This window comes from Pecten maximus, chromosome 6 (genome assembly GCF_902652985.1).
Source record: "Pecten maximus chromosome 6, xPecMax1.1, whole genome shotgun sequence".
NCBI lineage: Eukaryota > Metazoa > Mollusca > Bivalvia > Pectinida > Pectinidae > Pecten > Pecten maximus.
The window spans coordinates 29,964,637-29,990,135 of NC_047020.1; the positions used below are offsets into that span (position 1 = coordinate 29,964,637).

General features: G+C 36.8%; 2 protein-coding genes across 2 annotated transcripts; one reads left to right on the top strand and one right to left on the bottom strand.

Moving 5' to 3' along the window:
- Positions 1-812: 812 nt before the first annotated feature.
- LOC117329502 lies at positions 813-13,023 on the top strand. The gene is made up of 6 exons (XM_033887466.1): positions 813-1,892; positions 3,091-3,212; positions 6,277-6,389; positions 6,839-7,021; positions 8,881-8,992; positions 9,562-13,023. The coding sequence occupies exons 1-6, from the start codon at positions 1,474-1,476 to the stop codon at positions 11,091-11,093; spliced, it is 2,481 nt and encodes an 826-aa protein (XP_033743357.1). The 5' UTR covers positions 813-1,473; the 3' UTR covers positions 11,094-13,023.
- A 1,003-nt stretch (positions 13,024-14,026) lies between these two features.
- On the bottom strand, positions 14,027-20,582 carry LOC117329503 (DNA-directed RNA polymerases I and III subunit RPAC2-like). Its single transcript, XM_033887467.1, has 5 exons — positions 20,493-20,582; positions 18,706-18,803; positions 16,300-16,376; positions 15,815-15,894; positions 14,027-14,620 (listed from the first exon to the last, which is right to left on the bottom strand). The coding sequence occupies exons 1-5, from the start codon at positions 20,556-20,558 to the stop codon at positions 14,552-14,554; spliced, it is 390 nt and encodes a 129-aa protein (XP_033743358.1). The 5' UTR covers positions 20,559-20,582; the 3' UTR covers positions 14,027-14,551.
- Between the last annotated feature and the right edge of the window lie 4,917 nt (positions 20,583-25,499).

Genomic DNA, 25,499 nt, shown 5'->3' on the forward strand with positions numbered 1-25,499 from the left:
CGTCATACGTCGTACATCCGTAAACAATCCTTTTTATCCCCATTTCTAGGGAAGTACTGGCGGAATATTTCTCAAACTTCAAATGTAGGTTCCCCTCGGTTCATAGTTTAATTTTGGGTCTGATTGGGAAACAAAATGGCCGACAGACGGTCATTTTGGATTTTGACAATATAAGTTTGTTATCCCCATTTCTTGAAAATTACCATAGGGATATTCTCTAACTTCATATGATCCTCCTGGTCTGCAGCTTGTGTCCAGTCCATTCAATTTTGAGCCTAAACAGGAAAATAAAAGTGGCAAACAGGCAGCCATACTTAATTTTGATAGGTGAAATTATATTGATATATTTCGGAAAATTCTTTCTAGGTCTTCATATATAGGTTCCACACAATATCAAACGGTTTAATGAAGAGGGAAAAGAAGGGAAAAGTAAAAAAAACAAAAAAACATTACATTTTATATTGATGGGTTCAGAACGCTTTCCATTTGGAGAGGGATATTCGACGAAAAGGGGGCATCATCCCTTGTCAATTATAAGTAATATGGCGGTAGGTCCCTGGGATTAATATTTCATTATAGGAACGTATTCAAGCCCCTGTGGTAACACGGAGACAATACTCTCCTATTGTAATTGACGGCTATATTGTTGACTATGATTTAAAAGGCAGAAAACCCTCTACAATAGCACTAGGTCAATTTATACCTAATTAAAAGTAGTATAAGATACTTTTACTGTTTAAATCTGTATTACAGTATGTTCTGACTATGACAAGAGTTAACCTTGCTTTACTATGTCCATAATGAAGGAGAAACCCCGTACAGACTAACACAGTCTAACTTGTGTATCGATGCCGTATGTATATTATCTATTGACATTTTCACGTGGCAGCCTATTTACAGAAGTGTAGTATTTGCTCAAAGGTTTATAAGTAACCGAAGTTTTCATTAACATTTAGAACTAGCGATTCTTTTTGACTTCCAGTGTAGAGACGAAATAAACATTGCAATGTCTACTAATTATAGCAAGTTCCATTGGGATTCTTAACTAGAAGGCCAGAAACACTGACAATTGCTCTCATAACTTAAGTTTAACTCGGACATTCTGTCTGGTCGTGTGGTATATGACGCCTGGTTATTACAGTATACAGTTTGTCAGGTGTGAAACAGGGTCGACTTGACGGAAAGATTAATTGTTTACTGGTCGTGTAATCCTCTGTATTAGATATTTTAATTCTCCATAAATGACCCGGCCATGGACCTTGGTTAAGCAAGGTGGACTCAGTGTGTTCAGATCATGAGAACTTTTTACTGATAATTAGTGGATATCTCAACGACCTAAAATGTTATTTTGTGTGTGATGGATTACAATGGTGTATTAAGGAAACGCTGAAACATGTTTCTCTTTCAGAAATAATTTGTAGATGTTTTAACAAATCCACATAGTTTTTTTTTTCTGAATGAACGGGATTAAATATGGCGACTGCCAGACCGACCGGTTGTTCCCGTCATTATCCGGAAAGTGCAGGATCCCTCCCCGGGACCCGGCTTGTTACGGATACATATCTAGGGGTACCCCGGACCGTGGCTGTTTCAGCGTCCACGAACTCCGGGATGAGGAACAGCTTTGTTGTCACAAAGGAGCCGACAAAGTCGAAGATGAAAAACGGTCAGTCTAACCAATCAAAGTTTATGAAAGAGAGCAACGTGGACAGTGGTGTGACCATTCTCCCATGGGAGGACTTTATCTACGATCCAAGGGTTCTTAACGACTTATTCCACCTGGAAACAGACGGGGTTATAACCTATGACCCCGAGGAGGTCAATGTCTTCTTTCACGCTACACGGATGATGAAGCCTACATTTGGTGATGTATCTGAAAACGGAAAGTCATGGTAATATATAGCCCTATAATTTCAAATTATCCTAATTAATTAGATAATCAAGTCATACACAGACTCACTGCATTTGTTTAAGCTTACACAATAATGAGTAAACCTTGTATTAGAACCGCAGCCTAATTACCAGGGTGATAAAAAACATCAACGAACTATCAAACATCACATTATTGTTCCTCTATAGACCCTCTAACTCGCCAAGGTGTTGTATAAACAGTGTACTCTGATTCACTGAGAATTCCACCATGGTATTTGTCGCCTGTTGCTGCACATCTTCATTGTGGTTATTACCTTCCGATCAGGTCAGTAGGGTTGAATTTGTATCGATGGTTCTTTCAGTGCCTGTTAATTTTCGAAGGCGTCAGGGGAAAAAAGTTGTCTTGGCTTTCTTGGTTGCTCGCCTATGAACATTCTTGAACGCTATAACATGTACTTTTTAACATTGGATTCCAGGCGTGTGGAAGATGGGACGTGAAGAGAACTGTGTTCAGACTAAGGATGTTTTTGACATGAAAAATGGATTCCCCGATGATTAGTTCGAGGATCCTATTGGCTTTTGCTGCTCTTTTCCCCCACGTTGGTGCTTATATAAGAGCATTCCCAACACAATCACTGGGTTCTTGTTCTTACCCATCGTCAGAAACCCATGAAACTGCACTTTCGATTGATTCATATTAACACCTTATGTATGTCCTAAATTTTCGGCTTTTAATTAAGGATTAACATAAATTATTTTTTCTGTTATGAAGCGGTTTATGAAGAGAGTACATTCCAGTTTTTGATGTTATGACTGTATAACAGAAAAAATAATTAATGTTAATTCTTATAATTTAATTTCGTATCATACACACCAAGATATTTCACTTTCTTTGGCGAACTCTTTTCTGTGATAAATTATTACGCAACGTCATCAGCCAATCAAAAATGCCGTTACATTTCGCAACGTCAACAATTTTGTTATGGAGGTATAACAAAATTATTTCAGCCAATGAAAATGCCTGTTTCATACAAAATTAAATTATATAAAGATAATTGGTAAAAAAATCTATCATTTCAATGTTTCAACCGTCGTCAAACCTTTACAGACAATAACAGTATGCTTACCGTTAGTGTTAGATGACAATATCGAAGTCCTTTTGACTCCTCAACTTTACTAAATTGCACGATACATATTCATGGTCGCTTACCATTACAGGGTGCTGACCGTGGAGAACGTGATGGAGTTAGATAGGGTACGACAATGGTTAACGGAGAGAGTGTCCGTATTTGGTGTCACGCTCGTCAAAAAGGAGGGAACATTTGGTAAAAGTCAAAGAGGTGAGTCAGCGTCTTTATACTGACAGTGTCTGCCATAATAGATAATCGGCTTGATTTCAACTTACTCTCTCTAATGTTCGTTAGCCTCTTACCAATGTGATGTTCATGTACTAATATTTACCATTGTGTGGCACTGCCACTATATAACCCTACCAATTCAGTTGCGAGTTCACCAGCTTATGAACTGCCAACTGAAATTTGAATTTGAAAATTTCAAAAAAAAAATCGCACAAATAAAAAATCGCAGCGCGCTTCATGGAATTTGCCTCTGTCCAGTTGGCATTCATATTGACTATGAATGCCAACTGAAAGCCGTTCAATGCTAAGTATTGCTGATTGACTGACCAATGGAAAATTGTATAGCAATACTAGCGCCAGAACATGAGGACGGAATCGTTAGTTGACTTTCTCTGTGTCATCGCGTGCTGTTGGTGGAGGAGATACAATATTATCTTATAAACTGGGATTATCGTATGTACATATAAAATACATTAGAACCGTCTGGATACGATCCTGGTAGCTCTGGAGGCACAAAGTTGGAAAACTGGAGCATGCTCAGCTAGGCAAGATATTGGGGTAGTCTCTAGTTCGGAACACAGGTACTTGCTTATAAAATGTTAATTTAATATGGCATGGGTCTGGGTACTGAGTAAAGGTCCTTTTCATGTAACCCTGGACCCATGTCATATCATAATTTTTAAGGTTACAAGTGCCTGTGGTACGTAAGGATTCAGTCATTGTTTGCCATGGATCACTGGAGCGAGGGTAATATTTTCCGCAAAATTAACTTCGTGTGTCACACAGCTTTTGGTGGTATAGAAACGCTGAGTAGAGGAAACAGAGGGTTTAGTGTGATCTTAATTTTTATATCAAGATTTTAATCCTTATGTACACGACGCAATGCAATCATAGGGGATTAAAATTTGAGGTAAAATGTGCAAAGTCTATCAGGATCTGTGCCAACATTCCAATGTATTGGGTTATATCTCAGTGATTTTACTTATTGGGTTTACCGAGTTTTGGCAGTATTCTAGATCTCGAGAGAAATAACCACAAACTTTAGACCTGATTTAACAATTATACCAATGCGTCTCTGAACTATACAACTGATTGAAAGTCAGTCTAATCGGGAACGAGTTGCTTGCCAATTCATTGCAATGACATACTCACAATTTGATTATATAATAAGAACGCTTTAAAATAACACAAGTTTTCATTTCTTACTGTTTAGGACATTTGACCCTTGGCTAGACCCAGTATTCATTAACTTCAAATTTTCCATAAAAGGAAAGCATTTCTGTATTAAAGGAAAATATATCAGGTAATGGACCTTCCTTGAGTTATGTAATGCTTTCCTTTGGGAACTTTAAGTTAAGGAATTTTTATGGCCAGGTGTTAAACAAGCGTCCATCTTTTCCAACCCGAATAAAATGTTGTAAAAATCCATTGAAATCTCCAAAAGCCTTGCTTTAAAGCATTGCAATAATTTCCAAAAATATGAAGCTATATAACTTTGTTCATCAGCCTAACTACTATAGGTACGGCCTAGCTTCTACAGGCACACGGCGTAGCTTCTATAGGTACGGCCTAGCTTCTATAGGCACGAACTAGCTTTTATAGGTACGGCCTAGCTTCTATAGGCACGAACTAGCTTCTATAGTTACGGCCTAGCTTCTATAGGTACGACCTAGCTTCTATAGTTACGGCCTAGCTTCTGTAGGTACGGCCTAGCTTCTATAGGTACGGCCTAGCTTCTGTAGGTACGGCGTAGCTTCTATAGGCACGGCGTAGCTTCTATAGGCACGGCCTAGCTTCTATAGGTACGACCTAGCTTCTATAGTTACGGCCTAGCTTTTGTAGGTACGGCCTAGCTTCTATAGGTACGGCCTAGCTTCTGTAGGTACGGCGTAGCTTCTATAGCCTTGCTTCGGTAGGTACGGCCTAGTTTCTATAGGTACGACCTAGCTTCTATAGGTACGACCTAGCTTCTATAGTTACGGCCTAGCTTCTATAGGCACGGCCTAGCTTCTATAGGCACGGCCTAGCTTCTGTAGGTACGGCCTAGCTTCTGTAGGCACGAACTAGCTTTTATAGGTACGGCCTAGATTCTATAGGCACGAACTAGCTTCTATAGTTACGGCCTAGCTTCTATAGGTACGGCCTAGCTTCTATAGGTACGGCCTAGCTTCTACAGGTACAGCCTAGCTTCTATAGGTACGGCCTAGCTTCTACAGGTACAGCCTAGCTTCTATAGGTACGGCCTAGCTTCTGTAGGTACGGCCTAGCTTCTGTAGGTACGGCCTAGCTTCTGTAGGTACAGTCTAGCTTCTATAGGTACAGCCTAGCTTCTGTAGGTACGGCGTAGCTTCTATAGCCTTGCTTCGGTAGGTACGGCCTAGCTTCTATAGGCACGGCCTAGCTTCTATAGTTACGGCCTAGCTTCTATAGTTACGGCCTAGCTTCTATAGTTACGGCCTAGCTTCTATAGGTACGGCCTAGCTTCTGTAGGTACGGCCTAGCTTCTATAGGTACGGCCTAGCTTCTACAGGTACAGCCTAGCTTCTATAGGTACGGCCTAGCTTCTACAGGTACAGCCTAGCTTCTATAGGTACGGCCTAGCTTCTACAGGTACAGCCTAGCTTCTATAGGTACGGCCTAGCTTCTACAGGTACAGCCTAGCTTCTATAGGTACGGCCTAGCTTCTGTAGGTACGGCCTAGCTTCTGTAGGTACAGTCTAGCTTCTGTAGGTACAGTCTAGCTTCTGCAGGTACGGCCTAGCGTATATAGGTACGGCCTAGCTTCTATAGGTACAGCCTAGCTTCTGTAGGTACGGCGTAGCTTCTATAGCCTTGCTTCGGTAGGTACGGCCTAGCTTCTACATGTACGGCCTGGCATCTATAGTTACGGCCTAGCTTCTATAGGTACTGCATAGCTTCCATATGTACGACATAGCTTCCATAGGTACATTCTAGCTTCTATTGAATACATGCAGACTGAATTAATTTAAATATGATATTTTTTGGCTGATTTTGTGATTTGCTTACATTACCCTCCTCCTTACAGCTCCGTGTCTAATAGTATTTGACCCTAAGAGGGGGAATATTCGGGACCAGTTGTATCACGCCTTCGTCAGGTCTGTCAGCGCTATGGACCATGGCCGGAAATTCTGTATTGAGGTGAGTGTGGGATAAGTTCTGGAAACGAGTACATTTTTTAGTTTGTTTTATATGAGCTCTCGTTGTGTCAGCTGATTGGTTGTATTAAACGCTAGCGAATGTATCCCTACTCTGTCCAAGTCTCAGATGTCTTTATATTTACTATGACTTCCTATTTGTATCAGGAATACGTACTCGTTCATAATGTTGCTGACTCTATCACACGGTTAAACAATGTCTGAGTGACGCATTGTATAACGCTCTCATCAAGGTGGCCATAGTTCTGATAAAATCCGGGAAGATACTGGATCACCTACCTAAGTTACCGCATTATCCGATTTCCTTTAACTCTAAGACCCCTCCACGTCTCCATTTGGCCTGACAAGAGTGATTTATATCAGGTGATGTAACTAGCCTTTTTTTGCAATTGTTGCTAAACAATTGTATCGAGTCGTTTCTATTTTCTTTAGATGAATATGAATGGTTGTGTACAGAACTGGTGTTCGCGCGTCACTGGTGCCAAATGTAAGGCTGTTGGCGCCAAGCTCATCATCACTGACGGAGAGGAGAGAGACAACTTCATGTCCGCCGAAAATGTGATTTGCTGTGTCCTCTGTCTTCCAGTGTGGGCCATACAGACGGGCATTCTACAGGTATTGTACTGATAAACAAGCTCTTATAAAATACACGCCTTTTAGTGGTTATAAAAGAGTCTCATTTCATTAAAGCCACATACTCCCAAAGATATGTTTACATTTCGAGCTCTTTACAGTTTTCAGACTTAAAACATACCTAACAAATTATCGCGAATCAAAACAATTGAGGAAAATGTGTATTTATGAAAGTATACGGGAAATTTCCAAAAATAATAACTGGGTCCGACAGACCAAGTTTCTATGCGAAATAGTCCCATAATGCAACAGGCGAGTTATCAGTCTATACAAAATGGCGGGACGCCGAATGCGTGAGCCTGCCAAAACACAGACATATTCTACCAAAAGGAAACGTAAAAGGGACTGGAATCGCCAAAATCCGAGTATTTTCTTAGGAAAGAAATGATTCGTTGGAACTTAGCGAGGGAAGAAAAGGGAATAGACTCGAATTCCGATTTTGCCGGACGTCTATTGAATTGCTGGTTAGCTTTTGAACATTGTCATCTTCACTGATCTAAAATGTTATCATATGCATATTGCTATATTTTAAAACTAAGTATTTATATGTATGTTTGTTTATTTTGTTTAGTTAGTATGTGAATAGCATTATTAGGCAAAGTTCACGTATACTCGATATGTAAATAACGGCAATGTGTGTAGTTTACATGTATTTGCAGTGCACGTTGTTAAAGCCTCGTTCTCGGCTCCGTGACAAATAAATGCGGCGAGTTATTTTTATACACTGATGTCTCAAAGACTCCCCCAGTCAAACGTCCAGGCCAATGGTTGATCATCTCGGATTGCCATTAATACATGTATGCAATTTTAGGTTAATTGGGAGTATGTGGCTTTAAGCAGAGACATATATATATGTCTTTGCTTTAAGGTATAAAACTATGTGCTCGTCTGTTAACTTTACATGGCTTTGTATAATGGAAATGTAATCAAACTTGTAATGGCAACATGCATTCAAAATTAACTAATTTGGATAAATTAAGGAGCTAGTGCTCTTCTTCTAAATTTCAACTTTTTTTTAGCTTGGGTTACGACAATGTCGGTCCATAACCTCACTAATGAGTATTAGAAGGGCGAAACAGCTAACGACGCAATTTTGTAACAAATTTCATTGGATGTTTGTTGCGTTCCGTCAGTCGTCTCCTTGGTAGTAACATTTCTGACCCCGATCTAATTAAAATCTAGATGGTCATTCTCACTACGTTAAATGAACATCTAACAACATCCAATAAGGGGTCACGTCGGGGTGACCTTTTGGATTAGCCAATCAAATTACTACTTCGAGAATCTTGGTAGTGAATTTTATATGTCCGAATCTGCATGACGAGAGTGCATAGCTTGCATATTTCAAGTCATTTCGTCCCACAAAGCATATAGCTATATAAATAGTTAGCTTCAGATGCATGATGTGACGAATGGGTGAGATCGATAACATCGTAAAATTGTCAATTCGACCTGAAAGTGAAATGTTAGATAACAAAAGTCATCCTGACGTGACCCCTTATGCGATGTCGTTAGATGTTCATGTAACGTAGTGCCATTTAGATTTCAATTAGATTGTGTTGACCCTTAGCAATACTGACGAATCTTAGAAGGACGACACAGCTGTATGGTATCCCTAACATCACTGACGAATCTTAGAAGGACGACACAACTGTATGATGTTGTTAAATTCATTTTTGTTCTCCCGTATCCAACACTGGCAATTCATATATGATTCACAATTCGGTATCTGTCAATAAGTTCATATTCAAAGTGGGCTGCTTTTTCGTAACTCGTCGCCACATAATGCGCTAGGGTACAGCTCTATATAGCACCATAACTTGTTTCTGTCTATGGAACAGGCACACCGACATTTCCAGTACCTAGACTACGTCCTCGACCTGAGTATGGAGGAACTTCGACTTCACGGCTCCATGGGAGGCACTGCCAGTCAACGTGAGAAACTATTCGCAGGTAAACACCACCTTATATTGTTAGTTACAACGTAAAGGTATTGGATATCCTCATTCCTTAAATATCGTGCGTGTTACATTGATTTCAATATGTTCCCTGACAGAATTATAAAGTTAATAAAGCGCGTGAAACTAGAATACCTTACGTACTTTTGTTATACAAAATTCTCTCTGGCAGAGACCTGATTTGTAAGGAGTGTTCCGAATGTGGAAACGACGAAAAATATTACAGATTTTCAGCGGGGCAATATATTTTGTTTAGTTAAAACACATTTTATTTGAAAATATTCCAATGGAATAGGACACAAGTTGTATAAGTTAAAAACATCTTTTTCCGTAAACATGTATACAATGATATTTACAAATGGCAACATTTGTGATATAACAGAAAATATATAAGAAAACAACATTAATATATAACGTGTTTATACACAATTTCGTAAACCATACAAATACCCACAATTTACATTAAATCTATTGATATCTTTTAAGCAAATAAGTTTAATGAACATAACTTAGTTCCCGAAGATAATGTTGAATTCTCCAGATTGGTATTTTTCTTGTTTCCAGTAAACAAGCGTACCGGAGTATTCCGCACGAAGCCATCAGAGGCAGGCGTAGCGTCACTAGACCCCAAACGCCGAATGGAGCTGGACAGTCATAAGTACATTTGTATCAAGAAATACGATAAAAAGGACAACAAACCCATGGAGGAAACAATTGACGAACATGAAACGACAACTCTACAAAACTTACTAGCACATATAGCGAAAAGTAAGCTGAAAAACGAAGGGATCGACACCAGCGTGTGTGCGGGTTCTATAGATACATCTAATGAAGTTGCCGATAATTTGACGGATGACGTTAAAGCCAAGACGGTACCAAGCAAAGCTACTGACAAAGTTGGACTCCTTGACGCCAACGTCCTCGTCCATCGGGATGGTCCAAAGAAGACGTCAGTTTCTAAGGTGCAACTGAAAGAGAACGCACAATTGAAAGTTTACGACGACAACGAAATATTGGATGAGGAAGAGCGAGAGGAAGTGGAGAAACTACAGGTTATGAAATCCAAGGGGATGAAGAATACAGAAAATAAACAGCGAATGAACTGGGATCAGGACAGGGATGTGTTGAATCAAAAGATACGTGCCGCCACATTGGATACTTCAAACGAACGGCGAAACAACCAAGAGTTTGAAAACGGCATGGAAACATTGCTTCTGAAAGGTTATTCTCGACACAAAGAGGAGGAAGAAGTGGATGAAACTTCAAAAACACCCAGGACAAAGAAAGTCAAAAAGAAGACGAAAAGGCGGACATCTAGTGTAAATAGACAGAAACATACATTGGCAAATGGAGAGTTTCAGTCCGGGAACGCCACGGTTGTTGAAAGACCAGTTAGCAGGAAAGGACAATTCAATCGAAATCTTGATTCGTCTGATGATAATGATGAAGGATACAAAGCAAGTGAGGATATCACGGAAGTCGATACCTACACACAGGAAGTACGCTCAAGACGTCGTAAAAGGTCGAAACAGATGACGAAATTCTCGGAATCGTCCGGGGAAGACAGTGAAGATGAATTCAATGAATACTTATGTGATGCTAATTCTACAATTCTGAGAAATATGGACCAAGAACGACTTTTCACAGAACGACACTATCCTGACCAATTGAAAACTACGTCGACGGAGCAGGTGCCGGCCAACCCCAAGCCGTACCTGTTACCAGAAGAGGACGAGTTCGAAGGCCAAACGAGTAACATCATCCCTGTAGGAAAGACGGACCGCACGTGTTTGATAGATAATACAGAGGAACATTTGGACGATGTGCAACCTAATGGAACTGAGGGCGACATTGAACTTACCGACTGTGAGTTAGATGACGACGGAGAGGATGAGAATGGAGATGGTGATGAACAGGAGCAGTCGAACGCCACGCAAAAGAAGCCACAAAAATCGGTACCAGAACGCAGTAAGAGAAGTAGCAGATATGACTCGACAAGAAGGTATCTTGGAATCAGAACACCGCGACGAAATCAGCGACCCGTGGCGACGGAAACCGTACAACATCAGGCTGTGTACGAAATGGAGCTCATGTGAAGGGCAGTAAAAAACGGTTAAGCTATGACATATATGACAATGGTCTCTAAAATTGACGGTAAAAATGACATCATGTGGATAGTCATAGTACGGCCATGTGTCTAGGGCCGTGTGTGTAACTCTATACAGTGTGGGGTCCACGTGACTTTTTAGTATCGAATTCTCTTAAAAACGGATATGTCGACAGCCACCTCAGGCATGTTTTCTACTGTAATTTTATTTTGCAGGAACATATCTTATTGAGAACGACCCACCAAAGTTGTACCTTCTACAAGTTCGGTGGGCACTTTGATTAAAAGGTACAGCTTTGTAGTGTACTTTGGTTAGAAACTTAACTTTGTAGTGTACTTTGGTTGAAATTTATAACTTTGATGGGTACTTTGGTTAGAAAGTGTAACTTTGGTTGGTACTTTGGTTAAAATTTATAACTTTGATGGGTACTTTGGTTAGACAGTATAACTTGGTGGGTACTTTGGTTGAAATATAACTTTGATGGGTACTTTGCGCTATATCACATTCAGACATCGATGCAAAATAAAGTGTATGATTGAATAGATTACTGAAATGACCGTCAACTGCTGACGTGAACGATACTAAAAAGTCCCGAGGGTCCCTCGCATTAATACCGACGTTGGATTAATGTAATCTGGTACGCAAACTTTTAACTAGTTACATGTGTGATCAGTGTAAAGAAAATGACGTGAGGAAATCAATGGATTTGTGGAATTCGCAGTGATTAGTGTTATGGAAATTCACACGGGGTGTCACGGAAATCCTTTTTATATATGTTGGTACTCCATGGATTTGTAATTTCACAAAGCAATATTTGATATGCGGAACTTCCAGGGAACGTCACGGAAAACCTTTTTAATTATATTGGTACTCCATGATTTGGCAAAAATTATACGTGCTATGGGATTACCAGGAATAGTCCAGGTATTTTTTGGATAGCAAACATGCCGCTCTTCATACAGGAATTGTCGATTTAATGTTAAAAGGCAACATAGACACAGTCACATTAAGTAACATTATTAAACAATACAAAATGTCATGTACGTCCGGATTAAGGAAATCTCAAGTGTTGCCTTACATTTACGTCCGGATTACGGAAATACCAAGTGTTGCCTTACGTTAACGTCCGGATTACGTGACGGAAATCCCAAGTAGTTGCCTTACATTGACGTCCGGTTACGGAAATCCCAAGTAGTTGCCTTACATTGACGTCCGGATTACGGATATCCCAAGTGTCAGCTTACATATCGACGTCCGGATTACGGAAATCCCAAGTGTCAGCTTACATATTGACGTCCGGATTACGGAAATCCCAAGTGTTAGCTTACATATCTACGTCTGAATAACGATAGTTAGGTTTGTAGTGAAGGTCATGTCATTTTTCTGGGATTATACGTTATGTCTTGCATTTCCATCCGGATTAAGCTTATTCTAGGATAGTCCTTACATTCATATCCGGATTATTGCGTATAGTGTACCAAAGGTGCGATGGTATGCATCATCTCCTAGTACATTATAACAATACACATAAATGATATAGGAGTTAATGACTTTCAGTTACAGCAATCAACCCACGTGTGTCACAATGTATGGCCTTGTTTGTTTCATGTCACAACTTTGTGTGTGGTTTATCAGTGTTTCTGGTTTTGAAAAACTCTAAAAAAAAAGTGCAAAGGGAGGTACAATGGATTGGTGGTCACCCTACTGTAATGTTTCGTCTCCTATAAAATAACCTGGACGTTGTGTGCCCCTGTGGATACAGTTCACCTAGTGAATGTTGTTATACACTGTCATAACTCATTGATGGACTACAAGTCAAAATCATTATTTGACTTAAAGTCAAAACTTTTGAATTTTGCATTTCATTATCTCAAGTTTTTACAGACAAGAGAATAAAATACAAGTATACACAAATCAGTATGGTGTGTTTGTTGCTTATTTAAAAAAAAAAAAATGAAAAATAAAATTCACACAACACTGTTCAAATAATATCCAATACATGCTGGCATCCATCACCAGAAGTAAGTGGGACAAGCTGCCTATATTACCGGCTATACAGAGACATTTGGGTATCAGATATTCGGCAGGTATACTTAGTAAGATTAATATGAAGGTTTCTTTTGATTGGTGTCACATACGTGGTTCAATGGGGAAAAAAATCCAGCATTTAAAAAAAATTACTTATTTAAAAAGAGGACACTGTGAGTTGTGACAATTTTTTAAGTCATATGGGGGATGTTGGACCATAGGACTATAGAGAGTTCAATTCCTAATGCTTCACCAAAATAAACATCTGAAGAAATTTGCAATGTTTTCCCTGTTAGTGTCTAAAGGAAGACTTTAATGAACAACTATGCAACAACTTTGATTAACTTGGAAGAAAGATTTGTCCACCACTTTCTGAGAAACAAGATTTATTTTTAATGACAGATTATGGAAGGACGCCATTTTGAACGACTGGCAAACCACCATTCATTCCTGCAAGTTTAACTTTTCTGTTATTTTCTCTATCTTCCATCTTACATATTGGACTGGGATGGGGTGGGGATTAGATATGGTTTTGAAATAGGTCCAGTATGTACATACATTGTGAACCTCTTCATAGTGTGGCACTGACATCGACTGGGTACGACATGTACAATGTCAAAAGAGTTACTTCCCTTCCATCTGACAAACATCTATCAAACTGTGGAAACTACCATCGGTGTTTGTTCCTAGAAAGGAGGGAACTTCCAGCACAAGACAATACATGTCGGTTATTAATCATAATTAAGTCTGAGATCACCTTATCATAATTTTAATATATCATTTATGAATGCATTCAACTGTGATGTTTTCCAATCCCAACTTAATGCCAGCTGATTGTCATGAACTATATATCTTTAGCAACATTCTTTCCAAGGAATTTAATGAAAAACATCTTTTTACGGCACAAATATTGTTTTATTTACAATAATGAGTCATGTTGACTAAATCATTTGAAAATCAACAAATATAATATTTATACTCCATAACATCTGCAGATAAAAACAGATAAATCTTAACACTTTTTTAACATTTAAAATTCCACAGAATAGAGCATCCTGTATCATTTCTTCCACATGAGTCCTAACATGTAATTCTGATATATTGAAATGCATTGTACATGTAGTCACAATGAGGTAAGCTGGTTCTTTTTTAAGCTTCAGATCTAGTCATTTCAACTGAAAGCACAATAATTGTAATTGATCCAATGACTTGAAATTGATATGTGCAGGGTCAATTTAAAGATTGAAATGTTCTCTGTTGCTTGTAATAGTGTACATGCTTCCATGGTCTATAAAATCCTTCAGTACAGACTGGCTGACCGTATCTCACTGAGGTTGTCCAGGTCTATCACAGCATCATGATGGTAATGTTTTACAATCAAGATATCATAGTCATCATATGAAATACCACAATACAAGTCAGGTGTCAGCAGATGCCATTTCGTAATCAGGTGGAAATCTTCGCTTTTTGTAGTTATTGATGCCAGTCTGAAATAGTAAAATCAGTAGTATGGTCATTTTACAATAATTGTAGACTCCTGCTGTGGAAAAATATATTTTGTTTATAATATGACACAATGACAATATTATGAAGTTAGACATTCAAAGTCATCTAAAACACTTGTTTTCTGAAATTCTAAATTACCAGTAACAAAAAAAAAGAAAAAAAAAAAAAAAATCCTGGAGAATTTTATCATCAGCAAGCCTTCATTTAAAACAAAATGCTATGTGTTTCCTTAAAAGTCACTTTCAAATTTTTTTTTATTGATATGTACTTGTTTAAATCTAGCATAACACACAACAATGCACATTTTAAACAAGTTGAGAAAATAATGTAATGTCAAATGAAAAGATATTGTGCAGTTATATGAAATTGATGATCTTAATCTCTTGATGCTTGCAGGTCACTTAAAGATACAAGGAAGCATTAAGTATTTACATGATTAGGACTAAAGTATTGCACATAGCATCCAGAATTGCATTTGAAATGTGACATAATTTCATTGTCAAGCTCAGGTTAATATACAAAATGACAAGCACCTTGCTGCCTTGGCAAAATATATGGGTAGGCAGAATAGGTGTGAGTGATATTTTTCTGATTGAGAAGATATTACAACATCAAGAAAGACATCTGACTATTTGCATGGTAACAGCATTCTTAAAAGAACCAAGCCGATCGGATCAGCCTAGAGCTTTTAAAGCAATTTCTGCAGTCTTTGTATGTTTAGTTTAAAACAACTATAACAGTAAAAATCACTGCTGGAAAATATTCTCAGCACTATCAGGCATAATATTTATAAAAAAATATATCAGACTTTCCTTTAGTTTCAAAAATCAAATGTGTCCATTACTGTGTTTTGTAAGTACTCAAATCAGTATATTTTTTACAAACTTCAACCAAAGTTAACAGTGTTTCAAAACTTGTAAACATATACTTATTCATATAACATTTTTATAGACTCAGGCTTTGTCATATCTCAATCCAATTCCACCATTTATATCAAGAAATCACTGTTTAATGAGAACGAAATCTACAGCAATGTTGGTCTCTTTAATTGTTTGGTAAATTATTTACATCTAATTAACCAGTTGATGTTGTGTGGTTATTTATATAATTCTATAACCCGAGGAATGACATTGCATACAACAACAGTATGCAAATTATTCACACACCAACCCTACCTCAAATGTTTTCAGTACATGGTCGCAGGCATGGTATAAATCAGTCAGTCCTTTCTTCAGAATGTCTGTAGCATTTGCACCTAAATGTAACGAGATCCATGAGATTGAACAGTTTACCAGAGTAGTATCTGTATACCAGTACATGTACATGAATTCCAAATCAAAAAGTCGCATGACACAGACAAAAAAAAAAAAAAAGCTACATATTAAATTGCATTATTATAACTCGAAAACGTTTAAGTAATATACATATGCTTAGCATTAGAATTATTCACATGATTTTTCTTCACAAACATTTTTTTTGGAAGTACTGCTTGCCTGGGCATAATATTTACTGATTAAACACAACATATTAAAGTACCATTGGTTTGAATTACGTATAAGTTGATAAAACACAACTTCATTCAAGGTAACTTGTACACTATATTGACTTAAACCACAATACAACTTGTCTGAATTACATCTCCTAACACATTGTTATGTACCGTTTGTCTGGATGCGGAAGTTGATTTTGTTTTCTGATGGATGAGGTATACTATAACCACAGAACTGGACTTCAGGGCTGTAAACAACAAAATCAAATATAACTTACTGATGAAGAAATATTCTACTATAATGTTACTTGTGAAAGTGATGTAGTTCATATAATGAATTGTACAATAATGTGTTATCCTATCTATAAGATTTCAACAAGACCAATTTTCCAAAATGAATATTTATATTATTTATTAGCTATATCTTGATGCGGGCAAGAACAAACCCCGGCCTGATGGCCTAAGGCTAGTAGATCTGATCTGTGGGTAAAAGGCGTTTTTTTTTTTTCCCCGGCCCAAATTGAAATTCGGATTTTGTGACAGTTTGCAACTGTCAAATTAAAGTTGGCGGCAGTACAAATGCTGGTACTGTCAGCTACGATTAAGAAAGGCATTATTGGCATCCATGTAATTAAATCTTGTTGACAGATATTACCAGTGTTTGTTCTTGAAGTGATGCAGCCTAGCTGTAATCACAAAATCAACTGACCATGTCAAATATAATGAAGCCACCTAGGCACATATGCAATGTATACACTGGTCGGTTGGCACACATGGTGACCGACTCCTTATTTGCATTAATGAGGGTATGTAAGAAACAGTATTTTAATATTGAGACTCAATTAGCAGTGTTTGATACATATGTCAGTAGCATAGTCAATTATGGTTCAGAAATATGGGGATTCCATAAAGGCCCTGATATCGAAAAACTTCATGTCAATTTTTGTAAAAGGTTGTTAGGTGTGCGCAAATCTACTCCAAATATGATGGTATATTTCGAATTAGGCCGTTATCCATTGTACATAACAAGGAAACTTAGAATTTTTAAATATTGGTTTAAATTGCTCAATACTGAAAATTGTATATTGAAATCGTGTTATGAAAATATGCTCCTATTTAAGGACCAATGGGTCTGTGAAATCAAAGATGATTTGAATCGCTTAGGCTTAGGTTATATTTGGGACGCCCAGAATGGAAACGATTCTACTTTTGCAATAATTAAGGAAAGATTATTTGACATTTTTAATCAAAATGGATATAGCGCTATTATAGATATGTCGAAAGGTTTGCTTTACAGGGAATTAAATGATAAAAATCTATTACAATCGTATCTAACAAAATCAGTTAATATCAGCTATACGAAAGAAATTGCTCGGCTCAGACTGTCAGCTCACAAGTTGAATATTGAATCTGGGCGATATGTTGGCATTGATAGAAGTAACAGAGTTTGTACTCTATGTAATCTTAATGATATAGAAGACGAATTTCATTTTGTTTTAGTTTGTACTAGGTATTCTGATTTAAGACAGAAGTATTTAAAATATTATTATAGAAATAATCCAAGTGTATATAAGCTTACTCAATTACTTAATACAAATAATGTTAAAGACTTGTGTAATCTTGGGAAATATCTGTTAGCGGCAAATAAGTGCCGATCACAAGCATGAGATATATATACATATATATATATATTGTAATAATAATATTGATTGATGTTACTATTATATTATATTATAGCTTTGTTCATTCTCCTGTGGCCAATTTAACATTTTGTATATATGTAAATATCCTGTATACATATGTTTACACTGATGAGTCGTAAGACTTAAAGTAATAAATGAACTTGAACTTGAACCTTTCTCACCAAGCCCCAGGCCAAGGCGGCTACGGTAATTATAACAGGTTGTGGGGGTGTTTTGTTTGTACATAATTAGTCCAGGGTCGAAGTATCTAAGATTTTCGGGGTTTTGTTGACGTGACGAAATGCAATTGTTGAGAACATGCAAAGAACATGTGTAGCTTGTCTTTTCCCTAGGGTGAGATAAGAAAATCTCACCCCGGTAAAACTGCGGATATCCCTGTCCAGGGTAAGAGAAAAAGTTACCCCTGATTTGGGAATTATACAAAATCCGGATTTAGGGGAAATTTTAATAATTTTCCGGGCACTTCCTGTGTAATCCGTGATGGTTGACACCTATGCCCCTCATAAAGACAGGCCCTTGTTAAGTATAATTTTCATCGTCATTCTTACCAAATGAAGGTGTTTGCAGAGTTTCAGAAAAAAACTGATTTCAGTTCATAGTGAGTAAAGAATCTGATTTTCACCACAAAGCAATGAATAAGATAATGATTTATCAAAAAATAAAAGAACAGATCTGCATTTTTTAAAGTTAAAAATATGTCAGACTCATTATTGCCCTACACAAAACAAATAAAATAATATAATCATTATCAAAACAATGCAATGCAACTTTCCAAAAGGGTTTCCAAAAGATTGCCCTTTGAGAAAACTAGATCTATCTTCAATCATTTCCTATTTTGAAAATGTCCCAGTGACAGGAAAAGTTGTTAATTTACTTTTTCATGATGATGTATCTCAGAGAGTTCCCCAGTGTGTGATCTTCACCATGTAACACAAAAGTTCTGCAGGTTTCATCTTCATTATCAGTTTCTATCTGGAATATAAAAACAATTAAGCTTATTAGCTGAATTAAACTATAACACATCGCACACTGTGGGATCAGAAGATTAATATCTCCATAAACTACAATATTAGATTGAATACTAATCAACAGAATCAAGATCTAGTGCTCTAATATAACATTTTGAGCAAGTTTCTAATTAAAATTGTTAAACTTGTTGATAACTGCTGTATTATTGACATTAATGAATGATAGGAGGGATTTTCCTTTACGCCACCTTAATAGACAAGTGGTACTGCTTTAAGTTATGAGGTCAATTTATTAAATGACATTATTGTGCTATCCGCGACCTCTTATTTTCCTGGTAGCACTTTCAAATCAGGGCAAAAATAACTACATTGTATGTGATTTCCATGGCTGAATTGACCTAACTTTCAAACATGCCGATGGACGTTTCGGTGGATACAAAACACAAAAATCATGCTATATGAAACAAATACTAGTAATAAAACAACAGCAATTTCATTTTATTTCCTATTTGGTTATTTACATTGACTGGTACCCTCAGTAATCTTCCTTGTGTAAGCATGCTACACAGAGGACAAGTAGCCAATAACCATCAAGAGTAGGAATGCCAACAACATGTGCGCATCTTTATCAACATGGTTACCCACTACCAGTACTTTGTGAGTGGAGCGCAGCCCTAGTGGAGTAGAGAGCTAAGGGAGATAACCAGTTTAGGTATTTACGTTCCGTTTTTATATCAACATGAACTGTTTGTATTTTTTTAGTGAAAAGTGAGTGCTGATGTTCTGTCATCTTAAGTTCTTAATGTTTGAAGAGAAAAACATATAATTTTGTAACGGTTCACTTCTTCGTCCTTCACCGTTGTCGTTCCGGATTCTTGCGTAAAGTGACGTCGTGTGCTTTTGGAGTCTGTAGTGCGACAAAATACCCAACGATCACCTGAATCTTACTCGCTGGTCAGCTCTCCAAGAGCGTGAGACCGGGCCACGGCAAGCAGTATATATACGCATTGATGAACCCACATAATAATATGCAATCCTTTACAGGTAACACACGTTTGATACATTGAGGACTATAATTCCTTGTAACTCCTTGATGATTGCAAAATGATACTGAAATCTGAACTTTAAAAATGTGACAGCTAGCATCGGGTAATCGCCATGGGGAAGTTTGAGGTAACACTAGTACTGTATCTATTGGGAATTTCTCATCATGTCAACCTCAATATTGTTGGAGTAAGGCCAGTGGGGTTTCTTGGAAAGAGAGAGGTCGCTAGTTCAACAGGTTGGGGAAATCTGTCATTTTCAGCTATATAGCTGATTTCAGCTACCTCAAACAATTTACCTGTTGACGTGTCAAATACACAAAGTCGCACGTGCGCCACAAAATGATCGGGTTCGCCACCCTACCAGACACAGTATTTAAACAACTTTCGGGAATATAAAGAATGTCAATTTTTTAAATATTTTTTAAAATTTCATTTATATTCGTGAAAGTGGGCCGGTGAAAGTTGTCTATCATTCGTTATGTTTTATAAAATTTCTACACCAGATGTATATGTACTGCAGTAGACTGGTAGACGCCTGTGGTTTCTATTCTACATCCGACACCCGGTATCCTGCATTTCCCCCTTAAAGAATGAAAGTGAATAACGTCGCGAACAGGCACCAGCATATAATAAATATCAAAACTTACCACTTCCAGCAGATGTTTTTTCTCCATTTTCAGTAAGACAGAATTAGAGGCTTTAATTTTAACCATGTGCAACTTCCGGTTATAACGTTGGGGCATGCTAAAGACAAGATCCTTCACGAGGATTAGCCTTAGGAGTTGCCCAGAACTTACTAATGCATGACTGATTTAACAGGCGGTATTATTTTTTTGTTGATAAGACGAGTGATTTATTACGGTTTAATAAAAGTGTTAGATATGTTGGTAAATTATTTCTTAATTAGGGTTTAGTAAAATTGTATTGGGGATTTAGGAAGAATTACGTCCCCTGGGCGGTATAGGTGGTAGCCACATTGTGTGTAAAGCTTTGTCGTTTTTGTGGTTTCAGTTCGAGATAAAAACTGTCAATACAACGAGTGTAATGGACAAAAGATATATGTCCTTCAGAATCATTTGGAGAGTACAGAGAGAGCAAGTCAACTTAAGCTTAAGATCGAGCATCGTGACACTTGAGGACGTTCAAAAGAAAAGACTAAACCATCTTCCAATAAAATCATATATATTTCGACCGCACAAATCTTCGTCAACCTTCGTCATCTCCCTGAGTGCATTATATTAATTATTATTACCTTTATTTCCTCCAAAATGAAGAGCATGACATAAAACCAATATTCAAATCAAATCACATATATGTTAAAGAAAATGCATGCCATGTATTAACGAATAATATAACATACACTTGGTAAACATAAATGGTATAATACTTTAACTTTGATAATGAGCAAAACTATATAGATTATGTTTGTAGAAGCTAGTGTTGAATAGCAGCGTACAGGTCAATCATACATTTTATATGATATATTGTATTCAGCCTAAACTATTCCAGTATGTACGTTTCCAATTGATAGGCCATTGGGCATCCCATTTAAATGTGAACTAATATATTCTGGCAATGAATGCAAATACCTGTATGAAATAAATTCATTTCCTGTAAAAGATAAATTGTACACCAAAATTTGTCACGAATAGATTCAGATTGTGGTATCTAAAAATGTCCGCACAGGCCGTGTGATATTGGGAGCAAGTCCTCGAATATCGATGGGGAAGTAACGTTGTTACTATCTGCTGGTGAAGAATTTACGATACGGAAATTTGAATCATCACGCCTATCATTCACCTTTGTTGACAGTTGAATGCTGGTTACTTTTAAAGATTGGTGTCTGAAAATCAAGCGACATGCTCCTTTTTGAGTTTAAAATCGTTCCCTTCAGTTCAAGATTCAATAAATTCCTTATAAAAAGTAAGGGTAATTTCTTTGTCATAAAACTAAAAAGTTTGTCTGACAAAACTTTTGTCTTTCGATGTCTTCATGTCCAAGGCGATGAACGTTAGTTATACATAAATGCTAATCCATTAAAACCAGTAGATTTAATTGTGAATTAAGTATAACATGCAACGTCTCTTACTAAAATGGACCACTTAGAGAAAAACCGCAAATCATCCCATGTGTTATTTCAACTTTAGTAAAATTTACTTTAAAATCGCCCCGGATTGTATCACAGGGGCTTGTTACATTCTGATTACCTGGGATGAAAACAATTACCCCTGGGTTCAAACCCTGAATCACTAATTATGGACGTTATACGAAATTTAGGGGTCACGCCCTAAGTCGAAGGAACGTGTTCAAGCCCCTGTGGACTGTACACACCATCCATAATCAGAATATAGTCACAGAATCATCTAAAAACGAAAACTCGTCACCAAATTCGCAATTATATATAACGTATTATACATTTCACTCATCAACAATTGTAGCTTATTAAAAATCACCCACAACCTGATCAATATGAGGACGAATATTAATACAATTATATGAAGATTTTGAACAAATTAGAAAGGCTGCCTATCACAGAGAAACGTTCATCAGAACTGTTGAAAAATAACACAACAATAGCAACTATATTAAGGAAATTTTATTTCGAGTCGTATATGATATAAACATAACCATATCAGCCGGGAATAGCGATCATTACATGAATCATATGTAAATATCACGGCTATCAAGAGATAGGATAAAAGTGTGATGGATAAAAAAAGTACGTTAACTAGGACTGGTACACATAATGTCACTATAAGGTACACACAATGTCACTATAAGGTAGAAATGTGTCACTATAAGGTAGAAATGTGTCATTTTAAGGTAGAAATGTGTCATGAAAGATACTTATAATGTCACTATAAGGTAGAAATGTGTCATAAAAGATATTTATAATGTCACTATAAGGTACACACAATGTCACTATAAGGTAGAAATGTGTCATAAAAGATATTTATAATGTCATTATAAGGTACACACAATGTCACTATAAGGTAGAAATGTGTCATAAAAGATATTTATAATGTCACTATAAGGTACACACAATGTCACTATAAGGTAGAAATGTGTCATAAAAGATATTTATAATGTCACTATAAGGTACACACAATGTCACTATAAGGTAGAAATGTGTCATAAAAGATATTTATAATGTCACTATAAGGTACACACAATGTCACTATAAGGTAGAAATGTGTCATAAAAGATATTTATAATGTCATTATAAGGTACACACAATGTCACTATAAGGTAGAAATGTGTCATAAAAGATATTTATAATGTCACTATAAGGTACACACAATGTCACTATAAGGTAGAAATGTGTCATTATAAGGTAGAAATGTGTCATTATAAGGTAGAAATGTGTCATTATAAGGTAGAAATGTGTCACTATAAGGTAGAAATGTGTCATAAAAGATATTTATAATGTCACTATAAGGTACACACAATGTCACTATAAGGTAGAAATGTGTCATAAAAGATATTTATAATGTCATTATAAGGTACACACAATGTCACTATAAGGTAGAAATGTGTCATAAAAGATATTTATAATGTCACTATAAGGTACACACAATGTCACTATAAGGTAGAAATGTGTCATAAAAGATATTTATAATGTCACTATAAGGTACACACAATGTCACTATAAGGTAGAAATGTGTCATAAAAGATATTTATAATGTCACTATAAGGTACACACAATGTCACTATAAGGTAGAAATGTGTCATAAAAGATATTTATAATGTCACTATAAGGTACACACAATGTCACTATAAGGTAGAAATGTGTCATAAAAGATACTTTTAATGTCATTATAAGGTACACACAATGTCACTATAAGGTAGAAATGTGTCATAAAAGATATTTATGATGTCACTATAAGGTACACACAATGTCACTATAAGGTAGAAATGTGTCATAAAAGATATTTATGATGTCACTATAAGGTACACACAATGTCACTATAAGGTAGAAATGTGTCATAAAAGATATTTATGATGTCACTATAAGGTACACACAATGTCACTATAAGGTAGAAATGTGTCATAAAAGATATTTATGATGTCACTATAAGGTACACACAATGTCACTATAAGGTAGAAATGTGTCATAAAAGATATTTATGATGTCACTATAAGGTACACATAACGTCACCAAAAGGTACACATAACGTCACCAAAAGGTACACATAACGTCACCAAAAGGTACACATAACGTCACCAAAAGGTACACATAACGTCACCAAAAGGCCCCCTTAACGTCACTAAAAGATACATAATGTGTCATAAAAGGTATACATAACGTCATTAAAGTTACACATATCGTCAATAAAAAGATACACATAACGTCACTAAAATGCACAAAATGGTGTATATAGTTAAAATCAGATATAAAGTCTTATGAAGGAGTTAAAGGGAGAGAGAAAAAATAATAAAAAAACACAGTTAGGCATATGTACAAAGCATATACAACAAAAAGCAATGCATATAACTGACGGGATAATCACTAATATAGTGCAAACAAGACAATGTCTGTAAGACATTTATGCCCCAGTTCATTTGGTGTTATGATACTATCATGTGAATATGAACCGAATCTCTTAAGGGGCTCTCAAGCTATGACATTGATTCTAAAAAATGTGTTCCGTAAAAAAGGTGGTCACGTTTGACGCTTTAACCTGGACCAATCAACACCAACATGTGATCTGATTTAGATTGTATGAGGGGCTTGTATGAGGGGCTCTCAAGGTATACCATTGATTCAGAATGGGACGCGAGAGGACGGACGGGGACACGGATAACACAATATCCTCCACGCCCATAAAATGGAGTGATGAAGTCAAATTTTAACAAGCGAAAAGAAAAAAACTATACAAACCATAAAAATGAAAACACTTTACTAGGATTTGGTTTGGTTTATTTTGGGAAAAGTCGTATTAACAGCCAGGATAATCAACCAGGATATATGTATATGAAGCTAATATGTAGCACAAACAGAGAGGTGAAATTAACTGTTAATGAGGATGGACATAATCAAAAGGATACATCAAATTCTAAAACGTGAAAAACATAACCACTAAATAGCATTAGATTAAATTATAACAAAGAACCAAATTATGAGTCGAATCCTATTTCATAAGTTGGAATTTGATTTTGAAACATGCTCAGACTTCTTAATATCTATTTCCTTTCACCAAGCAGTCATTTGATTCGTTTTGTCCCATTCCTTATATCGTACCGATTCCCACTTAGAGTCACATTCTTACCGACCTTCTACAAGTAGTTATAGCCAGTATTGATACTCGAATACTCAATAAAATCGGAAGGTGTTTCTTGTCCACCCCGCCCCGTTTGGAAAGAATCGTACATATCTCCGTCACTTCGGACTATTGCTCCGGAATGGTCGTACATATCGTCAACTGGTTCCATACCACTGGCATCTTTTCTCAGGTGCCCGTAGGTTGTTTCTCCATCAAATGTATGATCGTAATAATCTTGTCCGCATGCTCCAGTTTGGAATGTATCATATGTGTCCCCATTGACCGCGGTTCTGGAATGGTCATAAATATCATTGTTCCCCGAAGACGAGTTTGCATTCTGATTCAAACTTCCATACATGGTGTCCCCTATTCCTGAAGTATGATCATACA

What these genes read in the sequence shown, in the direction of transcription:
- LOC117329502 (XM_033887466.1), top strand. Translation starts at nt 1,474, where the DNA reads ATGGCGACTGCCAGACCGACCGGTTGTTCCCGTCATTATCCGGAAAGT. An exon ending in TCTGAAAACGGAAAGTCATG is followed by an intron (nt 1,893 to 3,090) that starts GTAATATATAGC and finishes TTACCATTACAG; the next exon opens with GGTGCTGACCGTGGAGAACG. An exon ending in TACAGACGGGCATTCTACAG is followed by an intron (nt 7,022 to 8,880) that starts GTATTGTACTGA and finishes TCTATGGAACAG; the next exon opens with GCACACCGACATTTCCAGTA.
- LOC117329503 (XM_033887467.1), bottom strand. Translation starts at nt 20,558, where the DNA reads ATGGTTAAAATTAAAGCCTCTAATTCTGTCTTACTGAAAATGGAGAAA. An exon ending in AAAAACATCTGCTGGAAGTG is followed by an intron (nt 18,804 to 20,492) that starts GTAAGTTTTGAT and finishes TTTATATTCCAG; the next exon opens with ATAGAAACTGATAATGAAGA. An exon ending in CTTCCGCATCCAGACAAACG is followed by an intron (nt 15,895 to 16,299) that starts GTACATAACAAT and finishes CGTTACATTTAG; the next exon opens with GTGCAAATGCTACAGACATT.